This window comes from Pecten maximus, chromosome 1 (genome assembly GCF_902652985.1).
Source record: "Pecten maximus chromosome 1, xPecMax1.1, whole genome shotgun sequence".
NCBI lineage: Eukaryota > Metazoa > Mollusca > Bivalvia > Pectinida > Pectinidae > Pecten > Pecten maximus.
In genome coordinates, this window is record NC_047015.1 from 26,383,992 (window position 1) to 26,405,027 (window position 21,036).

At 34.7% G+C, this 21,036-nt stretch overlaps 1 protein-coding gene across 9 annotated transcripts in view; it reads right to left on the reverse strand.

Moving 5' to 3' along the window:
• The window catches only part of LOC117328974 (brain-specific angiogenesis inhibitor 1-associated protein 2-like), a 61,271-nt gene that overhangs the window by 21,926 nt on the left and 18,309 nt on the right, over positions 1-21,036 (reverse strand). For all 9 annotated transcript variants that reach the window (XR_004533087.1, XR_004533089.1, XM_033886684.1 and 6 more), the window contains exons 4-5: positions 4,938-4,999; positions 873-944 (exon numbers count right to left, since the gene is read on the reverse strand). Coding sequence is in view for 7 of the 9 variants with exons in the window: in XM_033886684.1 (XP_033742575.1) it covers positions 873-944; positions 4,938-4,999 (134 nt within the window). In the remaining 2 variants the exon portion in view is untranslated. The remainder of the gene's footprint in view (positions 1-872; positions 945-4,937; positions 5,000-21,036) is intronic.

Below are 21,036 nucleotides of genomic sequence, written 5' to 3' on the forward strand. Positions count from 1 at the left end.
CTTATATACAAATTAACAGCTTCAACAATATCTCTATTTTTTTGTCAATCAGAAGCCTCCATTATGTTTCCATAGCAGCGGTTCTGGAAACACCAGATGTCTCAAACTATATACTGTAGGCATTAATAAATAACGCCACATGGCCAAGTTTAAACAAGGTCTATTTCACTTAGTGACTTAGTACTGTAATGCATATCTGTGAATTTTTACATAAATTGACTCCATGACCTATTCAGTGGCGTAGCTAGGCCCTTAATTAAGTGGATTCACGAGCACCGTAGGCGCGAGTTCTGGAAAGTTTTGAAGTTTTGAAAATATTAAAATGGAGTTCAAACAAAGTCGATGGTCCGGCTTTTCCCCCCAGTAAACTTTAATTTTCATTTCTGTTCCCGATATGTCAGTTGTCACTCTATGGTTCTACTATATTCACAAGGTGCATTTGACTTCATATTGATACATTTTTTTATGTAAAAATAAGTGGATTCACCTGCGTACTTGCGTATAGGCAGCTACGCGCCTGACAATTTGTTATAAGTTTGACTTACATCCATGCATGCCTAAAGTTCTCCGATGTACATATGTATGCAAAATATGAACTGTTTCCAAAATTAGCCATTATCACATGGACTTTTTCACTTAGTGTCATCAAGGGCCATAACATGTCAAAGGTCATAACTATGGTAAAAAATGGATGAAACTTAATGACATTCAGGGAGTCACAAGAACATGTCATGGATAAAATTTGTGCAAAGTTTCCTTGAAATCCATTCATAATCCTTGGAGGCAAACAGACATGCTGATCGATACCGTCCCCCACCCATCCCTAACTTTGTTGCAGGAGGTATAAAAAATCTTTCCTTATAATTACTTACTGTTGATCGTCGAAATTCATTTTCTAGTTTCTGCTCCAGTGGTAAAATTAGCTCAGAGAATAATGCCTTTGTCTGTAATGCAAAGAAATAATCATAATTAAACCTTGAATATTTGATTACAAAACATCAGCATTCATTTACAAAAGTTTCCAGCATGCATACATAGGCAATATGAATGCCAACTGTTCAAAGGGAAAGTCGATAATTTGATTATTATATCATACAGTAAGACGCTATGACAAATCTGACAACCACTCCAGTAAATCTATAACATAGTAAAAATATCTATCAATTTAATAGTTATAATTTTTAGCTGTTCTATATACTGCCCATCAAAATCAGAGCTTCAATCTTACTGTTGTTCCTAGGACAAGGCCCAAGAAACATATCTAATAATGTGTGTAACTTTACAGTGGTTTTATTGATCTTAAATTGGCACATGATAAACTTATTTGGAATTATTAGTATTACACAATTTATCACGCTTGTTTACAAGCTAGGGGAAGGCCGAAAGTAGGGGTGGAATGTATTACTAAACTGTTGGAGCTGGTATCTAACCATGAACTTTATGTGTCTATTTGTTGCTAAGAGATGATAAATACTTCCTTGTTAGTATCATATTAAAATATATGAAACATTTTGTAGGCAAGTGATAGGGTAATCTTTTTCTTCAGTCAATATGGCACCCAAATTTATGGGCACTTTTCCTGATTTAGATATATACACAGTTCAGTTAAGTTGATCCTTTCACTGATTGGTCACATGTTAATCATAGCAAACAGTAGTAAGATAGTGTATAAGATTAAAGATGTGTTTTAACTCAGATAAAAGTTTTTTACAATATCTTGCAATATATAGCCTTATAGAAAGGGTGACACCCTTCTATTCCGAATACCCTTTAGTCTGAAGGCCCATGGTGAAATGGAAACCATTCATACATTTATATAGCCATTTATCCACGTAACAATTTTACCTATTTTCGGACTATCGATCCTTCGGACTATTGTCTTGGACCTTAGGACTAATGGGCCTTCGGACTAAAGGGCATTTGGAATATAAGGTGATCACCATAGAAAACACATACATGCATTGTATTGTAAAACCTACGTATGATCGAGGAAATTAGGAAATTTACATCAAAATAAATGCACCCTGGATCTACTCAAAGGCACCATTATGAGGTAAAGTACGGTATAACATTATCCAGTAAGTGGATTTTTCTTGTTTTGAAGCTAAAGTACGTTGCTTTGTGTAATAAAGAATAAAAAAACCCATATAAAAGAATATAAAGCACTAGGGATTTGTATTTGTTCTAATCTGTGAGATGGTTTTAGCACTGATATACCGCATTTAAAGTCTATTTACTTAGTTAGTAATCTGTCAAACGTATAATAAACAGACGCGAGCCTCCATTACATAAATCTGCCAGGTAAATACAGGTAAATTATGTGGTGGTGATGTATCTGTAGGTCTGGCTGGTCACCACAATACATTAAACATTTTCATTCCATTAGTATGTTAAAAGTGGTTGTTCCTAGCCTAATTGCTATGGCTGTCAGCCAAGCAGGGAGTGAATTAGAGTCTGGTCATTTCTATGTTTACATTACAGATATCATGAAGATCACTGTTTAATTTATAATGTATAACAAGTTTACAATATTGATGTTGGTTAGAATTGAAGACATTCTGTTGCATCAATACATCTTGAATACATCAGATACATATGTACATACTAAAAGAGTGAGCTGAACTGTGGCCAAATTTTCCTCTACTTTGATAACATCAGGACGTTTGGTATATCATTCAAACCAGTTCTGAGGTGCATTTATAATGTCTATTTAGTTTCTAAAGTATTCAGTTTTATTTTAATAACATTTTTTAAAGTCAAGATGGTTACATGTTAAGAATAGACAGAAAACTACCTAGTATACAATAATAACATTTTCACATAGTTGAGGACTCCAGGAACTCATTGGAATTACTTCTGTAAATGAATCAGCCATGAATCACAGTCATGATTTACAGCCACATACATCTTTAAGTTTTCACATTTAAACAAAAATTTGATCTGTCAAATATGTTGTGAACATTGAATTAGCTATATAGAACATTTGTTGTCCATTTCTGTACTTTAATGTGCTGTTATTGGTAGTTCACCAGCTTAAATAATGTTCAGCATTTGCCAGCAACTTTTTATCTTAAAAGAGGGGTGTTGTAGTATTCATATTAAAGAATTCAAATGAGCAATTTTCACAAGCTTTTTAAACAGCCTGTACATATATATATGCACTCTGTCACATTTATCTTACAACAAGATGCCGGCCTGTGTGTATATCTCTTACCTCTTCTGTAGCTTATGAAGTGAAGACTTTAACCCAAATTAACACCCATTCTTTTTACTAATTGGTACATTTCAATTATCATTAACCCGGAATTATAAGTACACTTGACCCTTGTGACCTTGAAATTCCATAAAGGTCACTCTTTTGAAGAAGCTTGATAGACTTGTATCCATGCATGCTACTGACCAAATACCATAACTCTAAACCTATTGGATTATGAGAAGTACTAGGTTAAAGATTTAAAAAATGTAAACTCTTCACCTTGAAAGAACTTGGTAAAGGTCATTAATTTAAACAAACTCGTTAGTTCTTCATCAAACATTCTACTAGCCAAATATCATGATTCTGGTTGATAAACAAGAGTATCAGAACACAGAACACAGAAAGAATTCTAATAAAAAGGTGATGAGTCTGTATTTAAAGGGTTGCAAGCCTTGACTTTTGTACACAACGCATCATCTAAATACAATATGACCAATTCATATATACCAAATTTCATTATCTCAGATAGAATGCAAAAAGTTATGCTTCTGACAACAATTTGTTTTTTGCAAAGGGCAATAACTCTGTAAATAAGGGGATGTGTGTCTTGAATCTAGTACACTGTGTATTGCCTTAATGATAAGTTTCATGATCCTTACATAAGTGTTGGCAAAGTTATGTACCAGACACAAAAAGGACGGAAGGATGGAAAAAGCAGCAACTACATGCTCCTCCAAAAAGTTTTTGGGGGACATAAAAATAACAGAGAATACCAACGTAATAAAGAAATTCTTACTCAAAATCAATAAAATGTGGGCTAAAATATGAAAAAAAAAACAAAAAAAGATCTGCATGGAGCCCCTTGAAAAAGTACAAGGAGAATAAGACCAGGTGTTTCGAAAGGGTAAGTCTCTACTGCTTCATCAAAGACACCTGTCATAAGATTGAAAATAGTGATGTCAAATGACCAACAGATGGATATGTAGAATGTACAAGTTATTGGTAAACAATGAATGTATATGTGTAGCTGGCATATATGATGACAGATTTACTATTCTTACAAGGACCAGACATAACTAATATCACAATAACACTAAGAGCCACCTCCACTCACATCTGTTTTATCAGGATGTGATGTACATTTGGTGGTCATATCTACATGTAAATGAGTGGTATGGAAATTCTTACTAGTTTGTCCTCATTTCTTAATCAGCTCTATGTCTATACAAAATAATTAATGCCTTAAGGTAACACTAGTTTTGAGATAGGTAAAGTAGTTAATAATGTCACTTGTTTAGACAGTAGGTGCTACTAAAAAGTCCCATCCAGATGGACTGACAGACAACCCCATTCCATATTACAATATCACATCTCTCACCTTGCTTACTGCCAAGTGTGCCAAGTGTCCTTGTTTTTCATTTCCTCCCAAAATCCATAATTTACATCTCTTGATCTTTTGCCAAAACAAGTGAAAGTTTTGATGAGTACCTGTGAGAGGCAGGTTAAGTATATACTCCTGTTTTTGTTTGTTTTCCCTTTTTTGTTTCACTTGGAAATTGGAATGCTTTCTCTCAACTTCAAACTTTGGAAACTTAGTAAGTTCACTCTAGGTTTGGCTGCAATATAGCCCGAGTTTCCTCTGGCCCTGACACCATGTCTGGTGTAGAGCCTCTTGAGTGTCAGGGCCAGAGGAAACTTGGGCTAGCTGCAACAGAGAGGAAAACAATGAAGAGGGACTTACACTTTCTTCTATTCTGGCTTGAATGTCTCTCTGTGCTTCTGCTATCTGGAATATGGCCTCACCTGCAACAACAAATATGAAATATATACAAAACATGTAAATGAGTGGTATTATATGAGGATTTTTTTTCATTTAAGAGCCATCTGAAATTTTGGCATATCAAGGGGTTGTATTCATCACTTCAAATCCTTAAACCCTATCCTTCTAGTTTAACAAGTTTGATTTACAGATGAAATTTTATGAAAATGAATATTATTTTTGTTATAAATCAAAGAATGGATACCATATCCACACAGTAAATACTTTGCTATTTGACTCCAGCTTTTATCCTGCTCAATAATGTGTCCGAACTTTGCTTAAATTTAGACATCTAAAGTTGTGTTACGTATTGTTAATTTCATTATTTATTGCCAAACATTATCTCATTCAAGTAAGAATCAGTCATGATTATTTAAATCGCTGTATCATCACTTCAAAAAAATGCAGAAAAAAATCTACTTCCGTGATGCATTAATGCATCATTAGGCCCCGGCACGGTGATGCATTAATGCATCATTCGGCCCCGGCCCGGTGATGCATTAATACATCATCAGGGCTTAAAGGGTTAATCCATTGAATTTTCATCCAAAGTTTTTTTTTGCTAATCAAACTAATGGTAGTGGATTAATAAAAAATAAATAAAAAAAAACAACAATATTTTTTCTTAAAATGTTGAAATAAAATGTAAAAATAACTAAAATAGAATATAAACAAATTAATTTCATCCTAGGTGTATGTCTGCAAAAAGCTAGAAATCGAAGGGTCCAAAAACTTCCTTTATATAAGTGTTCACATCTATATGTGTCTAGGTTAATTACGCCTCTTGTACTTTGTCAAATACAAATAGAAACAAGGATGGGTAGTATTGCAACAGCAATACAAAGTCCCCTGCCTGAGCTAGGACTGCACCTATTTATTTTGCATTTTCATAACTACGTGTTATACTGAACATGTATATACCAAGTTTTGTTAAAATCGGAGTAGTCCTTTAGGAGGAGTTGTCCGGACAAGCCTCAACCAATGCGAAGCCAGTGGCCATTTTGAAAATAGATTTTTGAAAAAAAATGTGTGATGCACAACTGAATGTTATACTGATAATGCATACCAAGTTTCGATAAAATCGGAGTAGAACTTTAGAAGGAGTTGTCCGGACAAGCCTCAACCAATGAGAAGCCGGCGGCCATTTTGAAAAAAAAAATTTCGAAAAAAAAAAACAATATGGGATGCACAACTACATGTTATACTGATCATGTATACCAAGTTTCGTTAAAATCGGAGTAGTACTTTAGGAGTTGTCCGGACAAGCCTCAACCAATGAGAAGCCGGCGGCCATTTTGAAAAATGGTTTTTTGAAGAAAAAAAATGTGGGATGCACAACTACATGTTATACTGATCATGTATACCAAGTTTCGTTAAGATCGGAGTAGTGCTTTAGAAGGAGTTGTCCGGACAACTGTTGCATGACAGACAGACAGACGGACAGACGGACGGAGGGTAAACCTAAAGTCCCCCCGTTTTTCAAACGACAGGGTACTAATTGATGATACCTTATTTTGTTTTTATAAAACACTTAATATAGGTCGTACTTTCCTCTTATTGGCAGAGAACATTTCGCTAATATTTCTTTATTTCTTTATGTAACCAGCATACAGTATATTAATGTTTATGTTGTATACTGTATACAATGGTATCTATAGACATTCTGTGATAGGTTTGTGTATCAATACATATCCAATAGAAGACTGACCTTTACCTGAGACAGGGTGGATACTTAATACACGGAAATACAATGTGTATGGTTATTGTGTACCTGGTTACGATCCTCTAATCTGTAATCATGCCACACCTGTATGTCAGAATAATTCTGTCACCTACCCAGGTAAATGTGATGGTGTAATGGCAAACATGATAAGGTATAGGCAGGTGCTGATCAACACACACAGGAAGGATACACCAACACAACTCTCCAATATCAAATATATACCTAACCTTGTCCAGATCACATCCGAGTGTAAAGGTATTCCACAAGTCAATATTACATTAAAAGGATGTTAGATTAACAACTTAACAGACATATTAAAAACACTACCAAGACCAAAAAAAAAAAAAAAAATTAGTTCTTTCCAGTTCACTGCATGGCTTATTCAATGACAACGAAAAATGTCAAGTATCTACATATATATGCTGCATTTTTTGAAAATCAAGACATGTTCCTAAATATCTGTACTTCCAATGCAACAAGAAAATAAGGGTAAAGTTTTGTCAGCCCTTTTGGTTGATTTCTTAAAGGCTAAATAAATATTGCCATACTTAAACAATCATTCATAACACACCATGTTACCTGTGCTAATTTTTCAATTAAATAGTATTAGATAATGATTTTTTTTCCAGGAACCTCAATCCTTTTGAGGTCTATGGTTAATAGTAATTTTGAAAGATTATTTAGCTAAATGATGACCATTACAGACTATGGCAAATATGCTCATATGGCAATGAACCAGGAGTTATGTGATTTATTACCTACTGGACTGTAAATGTGGATGAAAAGGTCATCTAACTAGACTCAGGTTGGTAGAAATTTTCCTTTGATGGAAGGATGTCTACTTAAAAAGCAGGAGGGAACTTCTATATCAGGACCTTGCAGTGTGGACAGAATATTTTTCATTACTTTTTTTCTATACATGATCTACCGAAAAAATCCCTAAACATCATCAGAAAGTTGTCCATGAACCAAAAGTTTCCAGTTCCAATAATGCATACACAAAGAAAATTGAGGCTTTTGAGCAATAACACGTTTATTAGGATAGCATGGGGACCTGGGACAGGAAATCATGTCCAACAATAATTATATATCACAGACTGAAGGAGGTACAGTCTCAAACATAAGGCTCTTGACAGACTGATCTGTGAAAGACCAGTAGTATCTATAACATAGGTCTATATAGTCATAGCTTCCTAGTCAAATTACTAGACAGCACAACTCTTATAATGTTGCACAAAGGTCATTTGAAGGTCAATCAATGGCCCTATTTAATGTATGAAAAGTAAGCTCATGATTGTGGTATGTTCTGGAATCTTTAAATTCCATCATCACAAAGACATAATAATTGACACACCCTGGATAACCAACTGGCATTGGTGTATCTTATGGCATGAACTGTTGTATCCTTGAATAGATAGCCAGTTGTCCACATGACATCATTGCCCGATATTCTACCTTTGACTACTTTGTCTCAATATCAGAAGATTTATGATTACTGATTACTTAACAACCAACCAATTGAAAAAAAAAAATATATTTTTGAAACAGCCCCTGTGTATAGAACGTTGAGCCAAGGATAAAATGTCTGGCAGCCACTGATTGGCCAGTATGTTATGAAGTGAGAAAATAGATATGTAGCCTGATAGGTAACTATCAATAAGAAATGTTGATATAAATTTCTTAAGTCCGATTGGCTTTTTTCCCAAAAGTTCACGTAATAATAGTAAACAGGTAAACATTTAAGATTTTTGAGAATTTTTACTGCGAAATTCACTTATTTTCAAAATGGCTACCCTGGAGAAAATTTGAGCTGAAGGACCCAACTTTTTTTTTTGATTAGGTGTTATATCAGACCCTAAACTTTTGTTATAAACCATAATCGTCATATTTGATTCAAGCATTTGAATGAAATTATCCAAAACGTTAACACTAAGGTCTATGGGAAAACAATTGGTTGGTTGGTCTCTACAGGTACAGTGGAAGTGGCTTACTTTGGGATTCAATTAATTCAAAATCTACAATATTTAAAATAATGATTTTAACTTAAGCATATTAGGCTATATATATATTAACTCAACATTCTGATAATGAAAATTAATGAAAATCAAAAACTGCTTGTTTCCTGTTATCCGTGATCAGCTAGGATCATATTACTCATTGTAGTTTAGCTGAGGGGTATTCACAGAACAACATTATGTACATACTTTAGTGCTTATGTTATTTTCGTGTTTTTCATGCTGCATTCTGCTAAATTATGATTGTGCTATGGTAGTTTATCTACATTGGTTTCGATGGCAATCGTTTTTAGTGTGTTAATTCATCATTCCGCTTATCTGTTTTAACATGGTTTTGTGCTATAATTTGAGTTTGTCAAATCAAGTACGTCTTCAGTATGGGATGCTCATAGCATGCTACCCTGATAATTAGGATAAAGTGCCTTACGCAAGGACACAACCATAACAGCACTGCGGACAGACTGTGATCTTGGTTTCCGGAGAAACCTAATCCGACCTTGTAAGGGTTGAACCACAGGTCCTAGCCTCGTCTGTCAATACATCCAATATATAATCTATTGGATGTATTGACAGTCGAGGCTAGGACCTGTAGTTGAACCACACATCCTGGATCTTTACTTGAAGTTGTATCAGTCCAATGCTCCGTAATGGAATGACTGCACGTGCTGCAGTATAATCCTGTATATAAAGTTGTCTGCACTTAAACCAAGTGAATGACATAGCAACAGTCTAAGTTCCACCACATTCCTCCTCCCTACACTATTTACAAACCTAGACTGAGGTATACACGCGTTGGGGTAATTTTTGCGATCGAGATCTATCTTCGTTTGTAGTTTGAGATTATGTAAATTGATATCTAAATAATATGCGTGGGGGAAATTTTCGCGATCAAAAGAACTCCGTGTAATTAGCGTAAATTTCCCCCTCGCGTAAATTTACACGTTTACAGTATGCATACACATTAATTAGAATAATTGTTATTCCAATGTGCAACAACCAGTGTAGGATTTGAACCTTAGACATCGTAAGGTTGACAGAAGTTCTCTTAACCAATTGAGCTACATGGCCTCCAATTAACACTAAACTGTGACATTTGTGGTAGCCATGAAATACATGTGAAGCATGTAGCTAGATATTGAAAATTTAGACTAATTTGGATTAAAATTGATTAATTCACTTCCTTCTACCCTGCTTCAATCCATATCTTTATTGATGATGGTGCCTTAACATAACAAACTTTTTGATTAAGTTTACAATATAAACCTACTATGTAGCTACAACGTAAAAGGTCAAAATTGAACGATGGAAACAATTCAAAAATCTTTTTATTGTTTTATAAGCAAATGACTGAATTCATACGTAAATATGAAAATCCAGTGATGTATGTATAAATTCACCAGGCACTATAGCTTGTAGGTAAATGAATTGCAGTTTGCCAGCACATATACGCAAGTGGCCTGTGAAAGAAGAGGTAAAAACATTTTTACTGAGTGCCTGCAGGTATCAAACCTGGTCCACCTGTGGGACAATCCACGGCTAATATCAACTGAGTCAAAGGAGATGTCCCGTCACACGGCTAATATCAACTGAGTCAAAGGAGATGTCCCGTCACACGGCTAATATCAACTGAGTCAAAGGAGATGTCCCGTCACACGGCTAATATCAACTGAGTCAAAGGAGATGTCCCGTCACACGGCTAATATCAACTGAGTCAAAGGAGATGTCCCGTCACACGGCTAATATCAACTGAGTCAAAGGAGATGTCCCGTCACACGGCTAATATCAACTGAGTCAAAGGAGATGTCCCGTCACACGGCTAATATCAGCTGACTCAAAGGAGATGTCCCGTCACACGGCTAATATCAACTGAGTCAAAGGAGATGTCCCGTCAACTGAGTGACAAAGACTGTATTCAACACTATGTACAAGCCTCACCAGCTGTTCCTTTTTCCAGACACGGGCAGTCCAAATGATGGTAGTCAAACAATTGTCACTTTGCGGTGCATATATATCCACTGTACATATAAGTATCCTATCTAAATCATACCCCTGAACATTCTGAAAACTTCCACAAATCAGATATTAATTCAGCTCTCACAAAATGCAAATTGTACAAAAACATATCTTATAATTCTATTAAATATTTTGTCTAACAAATTATCAATTAGCTTCTACAATCAAAACAGCTGTTTAGAAAATCTACTATTTCAAACAATTTACCAGTATCCAACAATCATTTTATTATCAGTGTATCAGCTACAGTGAACATAATATTCCTGATAACATACATCTGATAATTACAACAGTATATATATCAACTGATTATTATCTCAGATGGACAATGGGAAACACATCATTTCTAAATATATTTTTCTTTCTAGTCCATTTAAATTATGCATGTAGAAATCAAATCAGTTCACATACTGAATACTAATCTAAATGCAGTTTAGTTATCGCCAATCAGATTCTGGAATCCTGTAAATTATATGTTATTAATTAATGAAAAATGTCTACACAAAGAATTCAATTGATTAGCCAACTCAGCAGTTTTGAGAACATGTATCTGTGCATGATTAATTATTTTCAATTTAAACCAATCAACATTTTACATACCAAAATTCAAGTTTATAAAAAAGGTCCAATAAGATACTTCGGTTATAATTTAAACTTGCTTTCTAAATAGCGTTTATATTCAGTGTCCAAAACAAAACACTTAATTTTGAAGGACGTTATCAGCAGTGATAGGAGACATCCTGTTGTGTTGCTAGAAAAGTAAGGTTACAGATTCTCTTTAATGTGAGCTTTTCCTCAGAGAAACATTGTTTAGTTTTTATCTTTTACATTATAAATTGTTAGATTTTTCTTTACATAGCTCTGTTTTAGTGAAAATAATCTGTTACACTGTTTTATCAATTCATCAGCTATATAACCACATTCAGTTTATCATTCATACCTAACTATCCTATCTAAAGTATGTGTACCACCATCAGTTTGTAGTTTGAGGGCTTTTTCATTGCTACTTTTTAGTGGTGAGAGTGGACAATGACTGTGGTATGATATACACCACAGTGACATTAATGTATATAAGCCTCTGATTTACATTAACTACACATCACAAACACACATCACCAGATCACTTCTTATACTTTTAGCCAAAATCATATAAATCTTTGTTGTCGTTTTTAAAACCTGTATATTTTACTTGAAGTATAAAACTGGACACAGCTGTCAGGAATTTGAGGAAACGGCCAGAATTAACATATTGTCTGACCTATAATAACCATTGTTTTGTTATGATATATCCTATCACCATATCTATCCTCAAAATAGGACCCTCCCCTTGTGTAAAAGTTGAGTGCCATATCTATCATTAAATATTCAGCACCCTCCACTTGTGTTAAAGTAAGCATTACAGTTTTCCGGAGAGGGCTCATTTGTGAACCAATTTTAGCTTATCTTACTATCGATGACACTCCAAAATGAAAAAGGGGCATATTTGCAAATAAGTAGTGTATTCCTACTTTGATTAAACAGCATGCTCATTAAGGTTTTAGTTATAGTAGTTGGACAGACACAAAATCTCAACCTCAACAAGTAACTATTACAATGTGGTAATATGTAAGTAAATGCCCAGTGTCATGTATAATGTAAGGTACTTCCTGCATAAAAAGTATCTGGATGCTTTTTATCACACTTTGTATACCCCTACCAAAAGATGCCCCTCCCCTTCTACTGCAAAAAAGTTAAAACCCCTATCAAAAATCTTCAATGTTGACTTTCTTTATCAATCTGAAATTGAAATAGTGAAGATATGAATAGACAACACCATGGGCCCTTACATTACATGAGGAGGAATTCTTCCTTCTCCTGAAATGTTTACAAATGGATTAGAGACAGGCCATAACGTTCCCATGGTGGTACAGCCATGATTGATAGACTCTCTTACCTGTACCTGTTTGAGATCAATTCATCTCAGTTAAGGGGGTATCCTGTACAAAAATCACCTTGAATGAAATGTTTAGTGAATGTTAGTCCAAAATGAATTAATTCAATGTCATACAGGTAATTAATTTTTTTTCTTGTACATAACTGTTCCCAAATTGCAAATAAAACTGTTATGAACTTTTTTTTCAATTTTCAAATTAACCTTCAATTTGACTGAATTATCTCCCTTGTGGTTATACAAATTACCTCCCTTGTGGTTATACATCAGAAAGACAATTCAATATGACATAAAACTGGATTTTAAAATATCATGTAAATGTTGCCAAAACAGACTGGACAAGACAGGAAATCTAACACCAAGCACAGTGTGAGGTTTCTCTATCATTATGTATCAAACCTTGACACTCGAGACAAATACACTGAGGCTGAAGATAATTTGATTGCTGAGAAAAAACATTTTGCATGGTATATTGTTATGTAAATGATACCTGTTCTATTTTTACTGTAACAGGTTAGATTTCTACTGAGTATACAAGAATGTTATTTATCACAATAAATTCTACTGAAATGACAGTAATGAGTATGACAGTCGAGGTCTATACCACTGATAACACTAGGACTACGCTTGTGCACAAGTGAGAATAGAGATTGGAAACAAATGCGTTACTTACATGGGGTTTGTTTTTCCTCAGTCACAGAAAAAGTACAGATTTATTGCAACTAATAAAAAATGTGATATTTGCTAAGCATGAGCCCTGATGCATCAATCATCCGTGACCATGTGACCATGAATAAACATCTGATTGACTCGATGATTGATGTCAATAGTGGTAACTAAGGGTCAGTGTCAGGATGACGGACTGGGGAGGGGTGCAGTTATGTACAGCACTGGAACACACTCAACATGAAGGACTTTAGCTTGTTGATAAAATGGGCGGTTTCTACTCCCACCCTCCCTCAATATCACATTTATAACAATTCTGGTCAATTTTTAAGAATCACTCCACAAGAATTTATTTGATTAAAAAAATTTATGGAAAAATAACTGAAGACTTATCTGTAATTTGCAAACATATCAGATATGAAAGGTATTGTACGCAAACAGGTGACACTACAAATTAGTCTGAAAGTGCCTAGACACGCCCCAGTGTACTAAGGAGAGCCTCCTTAGGAATGGTTTATCTTGACGTAGTTATTGTTGACATAATGTCTGTGGATGGTCACCAAGTTATGTGTGTGTCAATACCGTCCTTATATCTCCCTGTCAAACACACGATACAGACAAACATAATTATTAGACAATGACGACCACTAGTCCTTCTCAGGGGTCAATATAGGTATCCTGTTATGGATATCTTCCTATTCACAGCCACAGACCACATGTCTTAGGAAATACCGATGTATAAAATACTGTAGTAAAATAAGCTCACAATCATAGAACTGAAAGACAAAAGATGACATCTGGTTGAAATGTTTAAAACTTATTCTTTCCAGCTGCTATTTCAAATTTCATGTTTGTCAGAATACTGTTCTTCCAGACCCCACATAAGTACATAAAACGGAGATTGATCATGAGAAACATGTAAAAAACCAATATCTAGTTTATAGTTATAAACAGTACACATTATATTTTCAGTGATGAAGGAATAGCCATTCATTCCCTAGCAACAACATCTCTAAGATATCAACATCTTCCAAAAATATCAACAACATCTCTAAGACATATTCAACATCTTCTAGATATCAACATCACTCAAGATATCAAAACATATCCTTGATATCAACAACATTGTCTAGATGTCAATATCAACAACATTGTCTAGATGTCAACATCATTTCCAAAGATATCAACAATTTCTTCTAGATATCAACGTTTGCAGCTCAAACAGTTTTACAAGAGTGACAAGTAGCTGTTTACATACTATGTGTTATATACAATGTATCTTACATTAAACTAAATATGTTACACTTGCTGGGAACCTCTACCGACACCCTGACAATCCCTTTGGGTGAGAATGAGAGTATATTTATCTTACCCCAGACAGATTATCCACATTTTTACCAGTGTGATACTTCATTATTTAGGTTTAAAGCTTCATTAAAAACAAATGTATGATGTCATAGCAACAATAAACTGACCTGAGAGAGACAATTACAATAATATGGCATAAAGGGAGGCATTTCAATCAATAAAGATGCTCCTATATCATACTCTTAAGACATCTGATCATGGTAAAAAAGACATTTTCAAAACAAATTGTTAAACTGGTAAGCCTTTTTCAGAAATATGGATTGTTTATATATAATTATTATAACCCGGCAAACTCAACAGCGGAACATTTTTTCCTAAAAGAGTCTCCTTGCCATGTCTAGAGTTCTTGATAGTGCCTATGATAAGAGCATTTTTGATGTTTGAAATGCCTCCTTGTGTGATATTATTCACAACTACCATTTGCATTTCAAGAATCAGTTTTTATATATATTATGAATTCAAATATGGTCAAACCAATGCTCCTATTGTGTGCTTTAGACACTTGTGAGCAAAATGGAATGGCTATTTTGTGCAATATATGTGATACAAATGATTTAATTGTGTCCCCCCTGAAACATGCTTTTTTTGCATGTTTTGTTGACATTAACAAACGTACAGCGTAACAAATTAGATAAACAGCCATGCCCATGGTTTGCTATGATACATACTAAAAGTTGTCTTAGTTATTCTGTTAAACGGCATCATAGTAAGTATTTATAGGCTTGTAAACTATCACTGTTTTTTTTTACCGGATTTGCTTTTTAGATACCCCTTAAGAAAATATTTGAAGATTTTAATGAATTTTATCGATCAGAAACCTAACTGTGGATCATGTTTATTAGTTTTCCATGAGCCTTTAATTGTGTTTATAAAGCATGCAATAGTTGCACCTTATGAACTTTTAAGTATATACAAGGTGAAAAGGAAAGCACTTTTAAACCCTTTCCCTCATACAGCTAGGTACAGATATTTCAACAATTTCATCCCACCTAGCTGTGACCTTGAATGTTTCTCAAAGCTAAATTGTTTTAACATTCAACTAGCAAACTACAGATACATGTAAAAAGTTGTTTGGACACTTGACCTCTGTGACCTCCAGTGTTATGTCAAGGTTATATATTGGACAAGCTTGATGGCCTTTCAATCAAGCATGCTAGAGACTAATGCCATTTTTTTCAAGGCTACTTTAGCTTGTTTGTTAAAGAAGCTATTGAAAAATTGAACCCCTGCAACCTTGAGAGTGACATGAGGTAATTTATTTCAGCTTACATCACTAAATGTCATCATTCTAGGGTTTATGTTATTATGTTGTTAAAAGGTTGACAAGTAGAGGGATGGATGGTAGCCAACATATACACTGTACTATCAGATGGCAGGCCAACTTGTAAGGTTATTCAGTACTATGTAGTGTATCAGATGAAGTATGTTGACTGTGGGTCACTCACTCAATCGTCACTGAACTGATATGCACTCCAGTCTTAGTGAAGTAGAGAATCTATACCTGATTTACAGCCTGTTTTTACAATGATATATAATGTGATCAGAAACAGCAAGGGTTATACAGGGAGTATACACATCTCAAACAGTATAATGGTCTTTTGATATCCTAAGTATTCTTTTTCCTTAAAAGATCTGAAGTCAGACATGCTTGATGCTTGTTAACGATATACCCAGTGGTTCCATCATCACCGCCCTAACTCTCATTTGAGATTGCCACTTAACTGTAACCTGGATTTGACCTAGATTTGTATGGAGGGTGTCGTCATGACCTATATTTGTATGGCCAGTGTCGTCAATAAAGCAGAAGATGCTTACTCTTCTGGAGCACCTGGTCTTATGCTCCTTGTACTTTTTCAGGAGTCTCCATGCAAACCTTTATTTTGCCCATGTTTTAACAATTTGGTTTTATTATTATGTCATAATTCTTTGTTGTTTTTGAGAAGTTCTACTTTTCCAGTCATTTATTCTTTGTCATTTTATAATCCTTTGTAGACAACTAGGCAATGAGGAAGTTGCTAATCCTTCTTACCAGTGACTCAAACTTATCATGCACTAAATATAGAACATTATCAGTCACTCACAACTAATTCCAATCAATACCATTTAACTAAGACCATTCATTCACAATTATGTCTCACAATAATGCAAAGACATCTTGTACATTTATAACACTGGCTCATGGTACTGTCCAAAAACACAAACAATACTACAATGACATCATCCATCATTTATGATAATGGCCCACAATACTACAATGACATCAGCCATCATTTATTATCATGGTCCGCAATACTGCAATGACATCATCCATCATTTATGATCATGGTCCGCAATACTACAATGACATCAGCCATCATTTATGATCATGGCCCACAATACTACAATGACATCATCCATCATTTATGATCATGGTCCGCAATACTACAATGACATCATCCATCATTTATGATCATAGCCCACAATACTACATTGACATCATCCATCATTTATGATCATGGCCCACAATACTACAATGACATCATCCATCATTTATGATCATGGTCCGCAATACTACAATGACATCATCCATCATTTATGATCATGGTCCGCAATACTACAATGACGTCATCAATCATTTATGATCATGGCCCACAATACTACAATGACATCAGCCATCATTTATGATCATGGCCCATAATACTACAATGACATCATCCATCATTTATGATCATGGCCCACAATACTACAATGACATCACCCATCATTTATGATCATGGCCCACAATACTACAATGACATCAGCCATAATTCATGATCATATCACACAATACTACAATGACATCATCCATCATTTATGATCATGGTCCGCAATACTACAATGACGTCATCAATCATTTATGATCATGGCCCATAATACTACAATGACATCAGCCATCATTAATGATCATGGCTCACAATACTATCATGACATCATCCATCATTTATGATCATGGCCCATAATACTACAATGACATCATCCATCATTTATGATCATGGTCCGCAATACTACAATGACGTCATCAATCATTTATGATCATGGCCCACAATACTACAATGACATCATCCATCATTTATGATCATATCACACAATACTACAATGACATCATCCATCATTTATGATCATATCACACAATACTAAAATGACATCATCCATCATTTATGATCATGACCCATAATACTACAATGACATCATCCATCATTTATGATCATAGCCCACAATACAACAATGACATCATCCATCATTTATGCTCATGGCCCATAATACTACAACGACATCATCCATCATTTATGATCATGGCCCACAATACTACAATGACATCATCCATCATTTATTATCATGGTCCGCAATACTACAATGACATCATCCATCATTTATTATCATGGTCCGCAATACTGCAATGCCATTATCCATCATTTATGATCATGGCCCACAATACTACAATGACATCATCCATCATTTATGATCATGGCCCACAATACTACAACGACATCATCCATCATTTATGATCATGGCCCATAATACTATCATGACATCATCCATCATTTATGATCATGGCCCACAATACTACAATGACATCATCCATCATTTATGATCATAGCCAACAATACTACAATGACATCATCCATCATTTATGATCATAGCCCACAATACTACAATGACATCATCCATCATTTATGATCATGACCCATAATACTACAATGACATCATCCATCATTTATGATCATAGCCCACAATACTACAATGACATCATCCATCATTTATGCTCATGGTCCATAATACTACAATGACATCATCCATCATTTATGATCATTGCCCATAATACTATCATGACATCATCCATCATTTATGATCATAGCCCACAATACTACAATGACATCATCCATCATTTATGATCATGGCCCATCATAATACTACTATGACATCAGCCATAATTCATGATCATGGTCCGCAATACTACAATGACATCAGCCATCATTTATGATCATGGCCCACAATACTTCAATGACATCATCCATCATTTATGATCATATCACACAATACTACAATGACATCATCTTTCATACATATATACAGTCTACCCTCGTTATATTGCCACATTTCTTCCGTGTCAATTATGGCGGTATAACGAGGGTGGCGTTAGTATTGAATTATGAAAATTACAACAGAAAAAGATAATGTACCAACGTTTTAATAAATACACAATGAGTTAACATATAAGACACCATGGTATTGACCGTACGTTTCGTAGCTTACAAATACACTTTTACATATGTAATTTCTGAAAAAAGTCTGTCGAATTTTATTGGAAATTACGCGGCACTGGATCAAGTCCGAAGAACACGCTTTCGTCTCGGAGTTTCCATCTCGACTGACGAAGCCAAATCGTTCATACCATAAATAAGAACACTTATTGAGCATAAATCAGTCATGCTTTATTACAAATCAAACCATACCTGTGTGTAGATGTCATATATATAAACATCGATACATATATCTACCTGAGTGATAGAAACTCATTCAAGCGTATAACTAAGTTACCTGTGAAAAAGGAAATACCCTAATTCTATAAATAGAACACTAAAGAGTTCCTCGATCGCAGAAAAAACGGACCACGATGGCAATATCGTCGAGGGTAATATATAGGGATTCGGGACGTTTGTATTGTTATGAACGTGGCGGATGGCGGTATGCGAGGGTGGCGAACTTAACGAGGGAATTATATAGAAGGGAAATCCATTCTAGGGGTGTAGGTGGCGGTATGCGAGGGTGGCGGTAGATTCGGGTGGCGATAGGTCGAGGGTACACTGTATATGGTCCATAGTTTTTATGTATGATCCACAGTTCTGCAACAACAGAATCTATCATTTATTACCATATGGCCCACAAAACTACGATGACATTTGCCATTCATAATTTCTGACTTGTCACATCATTGTAAAGACCTCACAATTCATCCTTAAATCTAGCTCAGACCATATTGCAAAGACATCACCATTATTATTCTCAAACTTGGTAAATACCAAATTAATGGACACTGTCAGACATTCTTAATCCCCCAATGACATCATCAGTCATTCTCAATCCCTGCCCTCCTACACCATTGTCAACACGCTGCCAGTCATTCTCCATAGACTCCCACACCAAGTCATCACCATATATGGTCATGAAATATATCTGCATACATATAATCAATGTGTAAAAAATCTTACTGAAAATTTCAAAGAAATGAAAGTCACTGGCTTTACCATACGCCCAGTAATTTGTCAGAAGTCAGTAAAATGTTGTTATCTTTAAAGAGAAGTTATAACTACCAAGGTTAAGAATGTATATGGTTATATATATCTATGATAAAAGCTGTTTGTCACATTGGGGTCACTACTTGAGATGTAGTGTTTGTCTCCAGCTATGACGCCTACTGTAGATGTATGCTCCAGGTCAAGGATTAATAAGGACCCAGTCTATCAATCAATATTCTTCATCACTAAATAGTTTACTGGTTTATTTCCCAGCCTTTTTATTACTATAATTTATTATGCATAACAACCAATTAAGGTTTTAATAATGTACACGTTTTAAAAAGTGTGTCTGTATTGTGGAGTGAGAATCATCCGTGGAACATGTAAACAGCATTTTTCACCTGTTACAATCAGACTGATGGCAGACAGGGATACACCATGGTTCCTATGCCAATTCTTGCATAATTTCATGAAGGAGAAATTGTTAAATTGATTTTTGACAAACTAATGCCTTAAAACTACTGATTCTAATTATTTAAGTTACCCATAAGTGTAACTGACAATTTATGAGGTATTGTATTGGCATGTTTCAACCTAAAGGAAACCATTCAAAAATAAATGACAACAACTGAGTTTTTATATAAACCTTAAATCGATAACATATAAATATTCTTATTTGTAAAAAATATGTCTGTTAATTGCAATGGGCATTATATAACCATAAAGTTACATCATTGGGCTATTTCCAACATTCCAGGGTTTTTCCCAGAATTCCAAACATTTCTTGATATAACATTGGAGGACTATGACTTTTGCAATATCTTATATTATTCTATGTACCAAAAAACACCTAAAATCCTATTACTAAACAGTGGTCTTTTGATCCATGAGTATTTATTTCTGAATTTTACGAATTACTTTATTTCATACAGTATTGATTGATTACATATAAAGATCTATTTTGGTACTATGGGAATCGCAAAAGGTCACATGATATTTTACCTGTATCCTTATATCAGGCTATTGCCGTGCATGGCCTCTTTTAGGATAA